The sequence below is a fragment of the Nannospalax galili genome, unplaced genomic scaffold (assembly GCF_000622305.1).
Source record: "Nannospalax galili isolate Female #2095 unplaced genomic scaffold, S.galili_v1.0 scaffold155, whole genome shotgun sequence".
NCBI lineage: Eukaryota > Metazoa > Chordata > Mammalia > Rodentia > Spalacidae > Nannospalax > Nannospalax galili.
In genome coordinates this window covers 6,232,325-6,244,894 of record NW_008339923.1, presented here as the reverse complement: position 1 = coordinate 6,244,894, position 12,570 = coordinate 6,232,325, and the positions used below count along the sequence as shown (strand labels likewise).

Here is a 12,570-nt window from a genome sequence, read left to right as displayed (position 1 = left end):
AGAGAGAGAGAGAGAAAGAGAGAGAGAATATTCAGGTGAGTACAGGTGTCGGTGGAGGCCAGACGTAGGTGTTGCTCTCCTGGAGCTGGAGTTATGGTGGTTAGGAAACACTTGACATGGGTCTTGGGAAACAAATCCAGCTCCTCTGCAAGAGCAACACATGCTCTTAACTGCTGACCCATCTCTCCAGCCCTTTAAATATAAAATTTAAAGCCACAGTACAGGTGTCGGTGGAGGCCAGACGTAGGTGTTGCTCTCCTGGAGCTGGAGTTATGGTGGTTAGGAAACACTTGACATGGGTCTTGGGAAACAAATCCAGCTCCTCTGCAAGAGCAACACATGCTCTTAACTGCTGACCCATCTCTCCAGCCCTTTAAATATAAAATTTAAAGCCAAGCCTAATGGGGTAGGACTATATGCCTAGCTACTTAGGAGGCTGGGGCAGAAGGGTCACAAGTTCTAGATTTATCTGGGTTACAGAGTTAGCTCAAGGCTGGCTTGGACAACTTAGTGAGACACTCTCTCAAAATAAAATGATGAAAGAAGGTTGAGGATAGAGCTGAGGAGAAGAGCATTTACCTAGATGGCCCTGAGCTCAATCTCCAGTATTGTAAAAATTATGACAAATAAATATTAAGTTTTTCAAACTAGAGCAGTACATTATAAATATCACACAATAACAAAACATACAAACATCAACCATTGTTATACCAGGTAAGTGTTCCTCCATCAAAAAGCATTTAAATCAACTATATTTGTGATGATTATATAATACACTGTGGTACACAGAGGGGTAGAATGCCTAAGTGCTAAGAAAATGCATAAGCTTATGATTTGGACTTTGAATCCAGGTTCCTATACTCAGTAGTATTCCTTATGATAAAAATTTTAATTACCATCATTGCTAATGGAAAAAATCAATTCATATGAAACAAACTGCACATTTACCAATAAAAAGCTCTGTTTGGAGCAGTTTCACCATCAAGAAAACTATTGAGAGACAGCTATAAAGTATAATGTACTATTGCATAAGTATTGAACTTAAATACAAAAAGTTGAATTATATTTGGTACTTATTTGACCCTAATACATATTTTCAGAGATAATACCATTAACTTAGAGGAGTGATCAATCGAGTGTACAATGCTCAGACTATATTGAATTTTTTAAAATTTTATTTTATGTTTATGAGTGTATTGCCTGCATATATTTAAGTGAACCCATGTCATGCAATGCTCTTGGAGTTCAGAAGAGGGCATCATATTTCCTGAAACTGGAGTTACAAATGGTTGTTAGCTACCATGTGGGTGCTGGAAACCAAACTCAGGTCCTCTGCAAGAGCAGACAGTGCTCTTAACCACTGGGCCATTTCTTCAGTCCCAATTTTTTTTTTTTGGTTAAGAGTAGACTTCTACATGAAGAAACAGAGGGACAAATCTTGCATTTGACTTAAAATACTGGAGCTCTGACTTTAAGACAGAGAGCAGTAAAAAACCAAAATCAGAGAGACATTTTAGTCTTTCAACAATTTTCTTTAACTTTTACAAAAACTTTATTGAGAATTTCATACATGTATATAAGGAGTTTTGATCAAATCCATGCCCACTAAAAACGAATTAACCAGGGACTGGAGTGATGGCTCAGTGGTTAAGAACACTGGTTGTTCTTGTAGAAGACCCGGGTTCGAATCCCAGCACCCACATGGCAGCTAACAACTGTCCGTAACTCCAGTTCCAGGGGATCTGATGGCCTCTTTTGTCCTCGTGGGCATTGCACGACACATGTGCACTTACCTACATGCAGGCAATACACTCACACACATAAAAATAAATAAATAAATAATAAATAAATAAAATATTTTAAAAAACAAAATTAACCCACAAAAGTTATGGTTCTGTCTGATTTGCCATGTGTTTACCATGAGAAATTTTGTTAATTTTTATTTTTATTACACTCATTTATTTCTGTGTGTATGATTGTGTGTGTACAAGTATGTGTGCATGCATGCTTGTAGACTTGAGTTTGTTCCCCAGATCAGAGAATAAGTTTTCAGGAATTGGTTCTCTTCTTCCACTGTGTGGGACCTGAGGATTAAAGCCTGGCAATCAGGCTTGGGGACAAGCACATTTTCCTGTGAGCTTGTGTGCCAGCCCCACAGGAATTTGTTTGTTTGCTTGTTTGTTTTAATGACAGGAGAAGAACAGCTTTGGAATCTACATCAAAAGGAACAGATCACAATGCATGCATCATAGAATAGGAAGAAAGGACGAGAAGGCAAATAAAAAGGAGAAAATTCTTAAAACTACATAGCATTTGAATTTTATGCCTGTAACATATATATTGCAGAGAGTTTTAAACTCTGTACCTTATCATAGAACAGAATGAATATTCCTTTTACAAAATGCCTGAGCACACAAGCTTTGGATATTTCAGATTCTCTTGGATTTGGATATATTCATAAACAGAACTGGACATCCTGTGAATGGGACCCATATCTAAACACAAAATTCATTTATGTCACATACAGAATCTACACCATACCATAAAAGCAAATTTCCTTTGTTTTCAGATTTATTTAATTTATTGCTATTATTTTTGTGTGAATGTATGATGTGGGGGGAAGCACATGTACCATAGCACATGTGTAGAGGTTAGAAGACAATTGAAATCTGTTATTTCTTTCTACCTTTACATGAATTCTGGGGAATGAAATCAAGTCCTCAAGCTTGTGCAGCAAGCTCCATTATCCACTGAGCTAGCTCACCATCCCAGAAATGTAATTTTCTTAATATGACACTGGGATTGGCCTCTGCCAGGCAAGTGCTCTACCCAAGTCTGCACACCCTGCCTCCAAAGTACTTTGATACTATATTGTTAACTGACCCATGTTTTGACTGTGACCTATGAAGTTGGCTGAGGAATTTTCTACTTTTAATGTCATTCTGGTACTCAAAATGTCTCATATTTTAGACTGTTTCAAAATTTAAATATACAGATTAGGGATGCTTAAACTATATGAAAACTCATAAGAAAATAAATTCTTACTTCTAACAATATTGCAAGAAAAATTTAACCTTTTACTTTGGGTGGAAAGGTCAGCTATCCACAGGCCTGTAAGCTTTTAAAGCAGAAGAAAACTACAGAGTATTTCCAGTTGTCCAACATCCAACTATTTGTAGTCGAATGGTTGTATTTTATAGCATTTCTCTTCTCAAGAAGTTAACTTCCTAATCAGAAAGAATGCTCTAATAATCCTTCATCTATCATAATAATTGCCATCATTCTTAGTATACACTGGGGCTTGCAAAAAGTATACAATACTAAAAGTATATACATTGTATACTAAAAGTACTATTGAGTTACAGAAAGAGAAACACCAAGATTTGTGGTTCTCTATTATGTTTCCATAACAATCTGCTGGAACCACTCTCAGTGGTTCAAACACGTCACCCCACCCAGCATAGGCAGGAATAGGCAGGAGATAAAAAAGAGCGCCAGTCTTTCTGTTCTTCGCTCACACGCTGATGCCTAAGTGCCACATGTCTAAACACAGATCTGTACGCCATTTGAAGGAAGGGGACAAGGGCACATTTGTAAGCATCAGAAATCCCCGAGGAACCATAAAGGACTGTAATACTCTGAGACTTCAAGTTTAAAAGGCCTAATGTTAACCACCAGTTATTTCACTGGTCAAAAGAAATAGATTAACCGAAACAGAACATTCAAATGCCCCCACTACGTTCTTAGGCCATTTATTAGCAATGTTGTTGCAGAAGGCACACACTGCAGCCGTCCTTTGTTCCTTCAATTTCCTGCCTGATTATTCTGGGCTACCCAGGGCCTTTGATACTTAGCACTATTTTTAGTAGCCTCTGCAAATAATTAGTTCTTTCTAAATTTTAAAAAGTGGACGAACTAAGCCAAGATGGCAGTACAGGAGATCAGAGAGGACAGGATGGACGTGCCAAGGGGACCATCCTTTGGCCTCCTTTTATCAAGGGAGACGGGTTATCTTATGAGACAAATAGCATCAATACAAACTGAAGAAGATTCTGCCATGTTTGGGCTTCTTTTAAAAGTTGGATTGTGATTTTTTTTTCTCTAAATCAGGCTTCAATATAATGGAAAATTATATTGTAACGAAAGCAGCTACTTAGTATATAGAGACTGGAGGTGTAACTCAGTGGTAGAGTACTTGACTAACATTCAAGAGGCCTTAGATTTGATCCCCAGCAGTACACTCACATACAAAGAGGTACATATGGATTTCAACAAATGAGAAGACAAGAAAGCAATCATCATGGTGCTTGTATGGAGAAGTCTACCAGGTCTGACTCTAACACTTTCTACCTTCCACCACCCCAGCTTCTCTGGATAGCAGGACAAAAAGGAGAATGTGATCTGGCAAACCGACCACGATTTGAGAAAGTTTGGAAGCCTGAAAAAGCCAGTTTTAGAGTGCTTAGTGTTCCTTTCTTTGAAATGATAACAAATTAAAGTAGGAAGGAGATGAAGTCCAGGAACAACGACATTAGATTTTGCACACGTTTTGAAGCTGCCTTTACAAGATTACTTACAAAATGGAATTACTACTTCATGTAGGCACATAAATGAAAAGGTTAATATTCATGAAAAAAATACAGAAATGTGTTTCGTCTGAAATCCAAATCACAATATGTTTTAGCAGTTTGAACCCTATACAGGCACATTCATCAGCCCATTTCTATAAAGAATCTTCAGATCTGAAATTTTAAAGAAATGGCCAAGGTCACACACAGCCTAGGGGCTCAGGAAAATGGTCAGGCTCTGATATGTACTTTTCTACCCACATCCCTCTACTCTTCCTGCCAAAAAAGAAGTTGAATTCTTGTTGGTACTTAGTGAGGCATCTTTCATAAAACACTCATTATTATTTCATAAATACTTATAAAATTCACTGAGCACTTCTTAGTGAGAAATATGTCCACATTCATGCCTCCCCCCTGCACCCTCTGAAAGCTTCAAGATCATGATTCCCCAGGCACAAAGAGAACCCCTTAGGTTCCAAGGCTGAGGAAGGAAGTCGCCTTCAAGATCTGCTATTTGTGGTAGATGGAGACCATGTTGTTTAGATTCTCCAAGTGGAGTTCCATCCTTGATAGATGCTTGCCAAAGGAGACAGCCATGTTCCCACTCTTTACTTAGAAAGGGTCAATTGGGTAATGCCCAGTCATCTAGCTAAGGTGTATCCAGGGATAAAGACAGTGATCTGCACTTGGGTTTTAAATAGGGAGACAGAGTTGAAAGTCTTGTGATCGTCTATTTATACCACCCTCACTAACTAATCAGCCATTGGCTGCAGTATTCAAATACCAACATGCTCTGTCACTCAACGTCTATCCAATAGACGTGCTCTGTGATTGCAACTATTGAGACCCTCCTATTTTAGACAAACTGAAAAGGAAAGCAAACCTGATGGCATCCATGGATCAGAGGTCGGTTTGCTCAAGGTATTCACCTGCTCCCAATTGAAGTCATCGTCTATGGCTTGACTATATCCACACATGCTGTATGGCTCATCAAAGAGGCAGCCACCTACAATGAAAGAAAAAAGAGAGGCAATGTAAGTAACAGCCAGATGTCTGAGAAGCCGAGATAGCTGCTGGAAAGCAGGGGCCTTCTTGACACTGAACTAAGGTGGCCTTGACCTTTTTGCTAAGAAACTGTGAATCGGACCTTCTCTGGGACCTTGTTATACATTGCTGAGTATTAAGCATGTCTTACCAATATGGATACATTATGCTGCTCTGTAAAAAGGAAATCTAATGGTGGTGGTAGATAACTAAAATAAGCAAATTTAAAATTCACATTTTCCAGATGAATATGAACTTGGAAAATTCATCTTGCATTCACACTTTTCATAGAATTCTCTTAAGTACTCAATATGTTTTCAATAGAAAAATTATAATTTGTTCAAAAAAAATTAGAAAAGCTTTCGCCACACACTGGCACAATGGTGGAGGATGACATGTGCAATTGACATGGCTTACAAAATATTTTTCAAAGAATTCTTCTAAGTCTAACATAGAAGCAGGTTTCAGTGTATTTTGAGAAGTTTAGGGTCTCATAATCAGAAAAGATAATGGAACTGCTTCATAGTCCGCACAAGTTTTAATGGCAAAATTTTCAAGTCTAAACATGTGGTGAGCAGCTGCAAAATTTTGGTACTAAGACTGAACAAACAAAATAACAATAGAAAATGCATTATACATTTAGCTGCTTCAGCATCAATGCTATTCAGACCCTTGATGGTTTTAGGATCCACTCCACATATTCTTAAATGCCTGCTATCTTGAGTTACTATAATAGTGGGTCTTTGTCCAAATGTTTCACAGGGTGACCGTGAATGATGACATTAATGATCATGATAACCTGCTAGTCATTACATAATGAAGGATAGAAACCGAACAATCTATTACATAATAAATGAATTATATTATATTAATCATGATTATTTGAAATTGTCAAGCATTGAGGATTCACGATTTAAAAAATGGAAATTTAAAACTATTGTTGCACTGTGCCTGCTACGTATACCCTAGTGGCAGAAGTTATGGAAAATAGCAATTATATATCCCAAGAGAGAAAACAGATGTGGAAGGTCACTTGACCCAACTTTACCCCCAAACATAAAGCAATCCAATGTCCTTCCAGACAGCCAGGGAGCCGCTAAAGACAAGGGAAGCTCAGAATTGTGTAAAGTACCTCTACCACATAAAAATTCTCAAAACACTTTGAACAGCCCTAGTCTCAACTCTGCCTCTTGAAATGTACACCTATTTATCTGAGTTCCATCCTGCCAAGAAACAGTAAAGCTCTCCACTCTAGCTCTAGCACAGGAAAACTGACAAATTGAAAAGAGCTGTCATGTTCTAAGTCTTCAGTTCTCCAGGCAAAACACGCTTTACACTCCTCAATTCCTCCTGCTAGAGGCTTTCAGAGCCTTAGGCATCTTGGCAGGTGTTTTCTGAACACGTGTCCCAAAGATTGGTACCCAGAGCTAGAGCCAGAATTCACTTGGCTCCTGCCCTTGACTTTTTACTCCTGTGATGTCTAGATAATGTCCTGGTCCATTCTGAGCTGCTGAGAGCCCCCACATTTTTCCACACTCACCATCCATCAGGTTTTCTCCTTTTGTTATTAGGGACATGATTACTCTAACTCAGAGGACTGTCCACTTATTCTTACTAAATCCATCTCATTTTTACTGTACCATTTCAGCCTTTAGGCAGCTTTATGAGTCCTGATCCTGTCATCTGAGTATTATTCATTCTACTTAGATTTATATTTGAAGTTGATCACCTCTACTCAGAAAATTCAAAATACTCCTAAATCTGATATTTTTCTTTTGAGCACTGATGTCAACAAGTAAAAACTTCTACACTTGGCTTTAAGTGATGGCTCAAGTTCAAATCACAGGTACACTAAAAATAATTTGAAAATGATCATCAGTTTATGGGTGAAAAGTATACATGAAACAATGAATGAATGTTTAGATATAAGTTGCATCCCCAGGATAGCTAATTACACACACACACACACACACACACACACACACACACACACGCATTTCAAAACATTTTCTCATACACCAAACATTTCTGATCTCTAGCATTTTGGGAACAGCCACTCAACCTGTATCATTTGGATGAGTCTGCCTACAGAAGTTGAAAAGTGATAAACAAGAGAGAGACAATAAACTCTGTGCTGTTCTGAATGGTTTCTCTCAGTTTTCTAACCTTGTCTCAGTCGGTAGCTCAAGGCACATGGATGAAATCAGGGCAGTGTCTTCTAGAACACTTTGAATAGTTCCTGTTTCAACTAGTTCCTATTTCAACTAAACCCTCCTCTGGGAACAGAAAGCTCATTATAAAAGGTACAGGGTTAAACTCAACATTTCACCTTGACAACACACAGTCATTTATATGTCCCTCTTGCTGAGTTTTAACAAGTTTGGAAGTAGATTTGTCAAGAACCTAGTGCTAAGGACATTTCAGTATGGGTGAGATGCTTGGTATCAAACTGTAATTGTGATGCAGAGAACAGCTTCAGTACTGAAGAAACAACCCAAACAGCAGTGTACAAATAGTAAAGAAAAATGAAATAATCATCAATTTTGACATAAAGGGGTCCCCAGTGAAAGCCTAAATAGCATTCTGAAGGACTCCTATAGTGCAGTTTTAAACAGCAAAGAACAGGAAGAGATAGCGAGAGTGCCCACAAAGCAACACAGGCTGGTTACGGTTTGGAAAATGCCTGTTGGCACGGAGGCTGAAAACAGATACTGAGGCAAAAACTCACAGCAAAGAGCAAGCCCTGAAGATCAATGCAGTGCCGGAGGGAGGACAGACTCTTCTCATTACGCTTAAACAGAAGGATGGGAAGGACGACCTGGCCCTTTCTAGACTGATGCTTGATGAGAAAGTCCCTTAGAGATGGAATCCTCTATGAGTTTCCTCTTGCTCTGGGATATATAACCCCTCTATGCAAGAATCTCATTGGGACTCCAAGAGAGTTATTGAGCTAAAATAAAAGAACATGGAAGGAAATGATATCAATTGAAATAAACAGATTCCAATACTCAGGAGACTGAGACAGGAAGATTACAAGTTGGAGGTCAGCTTGGGTTTCATGGCAACTTGAGACCAGACTGGGATACATAGCAAGACCCAGCTAAAAATGAAAGAAATAAAGAAATAAAGAGAGGGGGGGGCAGGGAGGGAGGGAGGGGGAGGGAGGGGAGGGAAGGAGAGGGAAGGGAAGGGAAGGGAAGGGAAGGGAAGGGAAGAAAGAAAGGAAAAAGGAAGGAAGGAAGAAAGGAAGAAAGTTTCTGATCATCAGTGTAGTTTTTACAGTAGCAAACTACAAGTTTCAGAATCAAAAACTTCAGGATTTTTTCATGAAATGGGAAGAGTTTAAGAACAGGTGTCTCGAGACTAGCGAGATGGCTCAGAGGTTGGGAATGTATATTGCTCTTGGAGAGGACCTGAATTCAGATCCCAGCACTTATATCAGGCAGCTCACAACCACCTGTAACTCCAGGTCCAGGGCATCAGATGCCATCTTCTGGCCTCAGCAGGCACCTGCACATACCCACACAGTGCGTGCATGCACACACATGCATACACACACACACACACACACAAATAATTTAAAGTATCGTAGAAAGAACCGGTATCTGGAATTCTTCAAACAAGGGGGAATTCTACCCAAAAGCAATATTTTACCCACTCTGGTATTCCCTGAACAGGCATGTGGCAAGCACCTAACAAATGTTTTCTATAAGAATGAGCAATACACACCACAAAATTCTATACAAAATTGGCCTGTGGTAATTTCTCCAGAAAAAAATTTAAGAGAAGTATAATGAAATATCCACCCAAACAATGAAAACTCTCTTAATCCAGACCCCAAAACCATCAAGCCCAATTCTAATACATCCCAATATAACACAGCTATAAACTGTGATTACATCACTGAATACCTTCACTTTTACTATGGTTGAAAAACTATAAGCCAGTTAAATGTTAATGAAGTCTCTACAAATTATGGCTCGCCAACTCTTTCTCTCTCTCTCTCTTTTTTTATCCTGGCAATAATTAGGTAGCAAGGCTAGTTGTCTATAAAGGTCACTCCTGATTTATGAAAATAAAATATTGTCATTTGCATACTAGAGGGAATTTATCTTTCCTCTTTCTCTGCAGTAGCACAAATGATTCAGTTCATTAAGAGTAGTAGGAAATAATTACCCATAAGGTATAGAGAAGATGACCTATTTGTACCCCAGAGGAAAATGAGGTTTTGTGTCCAGCTGAAGAACTAGGCCAACAGAGAAGAGAAAGGAACCGAACTGACATAGATTGCAGCCTACCCTGTAAAGCCAGATCTTTACATTTTGTTTTTGAAGGAGATTAAGATGGCTCAGTGGGTAAAGGAGCTTGCTACATAAGCTTGGCAACCTGAATTCAATCCCTGGAACCCACACAAAGGTAGATAGAGATAACTAATTTCACCAAGCTATACGCTGACCTCCTCATGTGTGATGTGGCATGCATGTTCACATACATACATACATACAAATAAATAAATAGTAAATAAATAAATAAGCGAGTAAATAATTAAATAAAATTTAGAGTTGGAGAGATAGCTCAGTGGTTAAGAGTGCCTGCTTGTCTTCCAGAGGACCTGTTTGGTTCCTAGCACACACATTGGGTGGCTGACAGTAGGCTGTACCTCCAGCTCCAGGGAATCTGACACTCTTTTCTAGCCTCCTCAGGAACCCACATACTTGCAGCATATGCATACGCAAATGAGCATAAATAAAAACAAATATTTAAAAATGCTGACTCATTTTAAAGATTTATTTACTTTTATGTGTGTAACATTTTTGCCTGCATGTATGTATGTATATCACATGTGTGCAGTGTCCATGAAGGTCAGAGAGGTCATTGGATCCCCTGGAACAGGAGTCACAGTTGGTTGTTAGCTGTCATGTCGGTGCTCAGAACTGGATGTAAATTTTCTGTTAGAGCAGCCAGGGCTATTAACCACGGAGTCATCCCTCCAGCCCCCCTCCTATTTTTGACTGTGACCCACAGTCATGCCATTCTGACCCAGTACGTGTTTATTCATACCTTATAAATGAAATGTTTCTCTGCTATGATGCAGAAATAATTTCTGTCCTCTTCTACTTGGCTTTGTGAAAGGTGCTCTCAATCTACCAACCTCTTTCTAGAGTCCTTCAAAGTTGTTACCCCAAATCTCTAAGGTTTGGGGATAGACACTATTACCTCAAACTGACTACTTAGGCTGAAGTTTTTAATCGATACTCAATCTGTGGGGTTTCTGCTAAGGTGGCCAAGCGCAACCTGTGGTCTCCCATGGCCCCTGGTATTCACAGCTGGCAAGTCCTCAAAGGGGGCAGGTGCCAAAAAAAAGGCAATATAATAACTCTTTCATCTGTTCCTCAAAACCCACATTAGAAAGTTGTCTCAATATGTCTGATCAATTCATAGCATGAAATATAGGTGTGTGGGTGTGTATTATCTCCTACAGGTTAATTCTCTTTAAAAGCCCTAGAGGTGGGCACCAACAGCATCCAAATCTCTGTACCAGTTATCAGCTTTAACTCCATTTAGCATTACTTGCTCTACAAAATATATCCAGGCCCATTACGTACATTTTCTGTCACAGTTGACAACAAACTAAAGTCTCCTCTAGGCGAGGGTATGGGAAAGAGACTGTAAGAAGCATGGGTGGACTCACCAGCACCTGGCAAGTTCCTCCACACACCATACAAGGATTTCCGCTGGTCCTGTCAGCTACAACAACAGTAGCCTGTCTCGAACTCCTTCTAGGGCTTCTGCAGGGAGCACCAGGGGCACACTCTCATTAAGAACTTGCACTGCTCTCCATGTCGTATTCCCTCTAAGTTCTGCAGCTGCAGCCTTGCAGCAACTTCCTCCCATCACCGGGCCACAGCCCTGCCATGGATCATATCCATGGAAGGGGCTCCTGCTTGGCTCTATGTGCTGCAGTGGGGCTGCTCTAAACATCTGCTGTCTCTTGGTTTTTAGAGTTCTCAATACTCTGTGCTAGCCTATCTCTCCTATTCTAACCATCCAGTATAGTCCATAGTCTTTAGATGCCCTTTCTATATTCCAGTCCCTGTGTTGTTTCTGTCTCCTGAACCAGTCCTGATTGACCATGCTTGTTTTCACAAAATGTAGTTTAATGTAATCAGATATCTCACCCAAACTCCCAGGACTCTTGGCTCAGTGCCAGCAGCTCAGGCAAGGTCTGCATGCAAAGCTCATGTTCGCCCCTGTCTGCATATTTCACAGACTTCTACAAAGCAGGTAAATACCACACTGATCGCTAATGACCTGCTCTGTAAGTATGCGCCTGAAGGTGAGGCTTCTAAGAGGCAGGCAGGGGACAATCAAATGTTCATTTCACAACCTTGTAAGATAAACATGCATTCTGAATCTTGCTGCCTTGAACAAGTTAAATTGACTTATATACTCTAGCAATAGTTCTTATGGCTGTAATTATAGCCCACTTAAAGTTATTTTCTAAAAGATTTAAGACTCCTTGAGGATCTTTCTGGAACATTTTTCTCATTTGTTCTAAATACAGAATGACCCCACTTAAGGCAGCCTTTATCAAATGCATAAAGTATTAAATGGGTCTCTCCATAGAGAAAACAGATTTAAAAAATCATGGTAAAATAGTCCCCAAAAGAATTCATGTTCTATGTTATTTTTCCCTAAAAGACATGAAATCGCAGGTGATCCTACCCACTCTGTTCAGTCTTAAAAACTGTGTAAGATAAACAGCTACAAGCTACACGATTCAAAGGATCAACAGAAAGTGATCAGCAATAGACATAATTGGTTTAAGAGTTAAAGATAAAAGCTATACCCACATGCCTGAGCCCTGCCTCTTCCTTTTAAATCACACTGACATCTACATTTAATTGCCTGCCAAACAATGAAAGTATATAAAGGCCCTGAAACTTTGAGTGTGTTG

The 12,570-nt window shown here is 39.4% G+C and overlaps 1 protein-coding gene across 4 annotated transcripts in view; it reads right to left on the bottom strand.

The window, feature by feature from the left end:
• Nucleotides 1–12,570, bottom strand: part of Ptprm (protein tyrosine phosphatase receptor type M) — a 794,765-nt gene that overhangs the window by 608,345 nt on the left and 173,850 nt on the right. For all 4 annotated transcript variants that reach the window (XM_008834659.1, XM_008834658.3, XM_008834655.3 and 1 more), the window contains exon 2: nucleotides 5,452–5,574. In XM_008834659.1, the coding sequence (XP_008832881.1) occupies nucleotides 5,452–5,574 (123 nt within the window). The remainder of the gene's footprint in view (nucleotides 1–5,451; nucleotides 5,575–12,570) is intronic.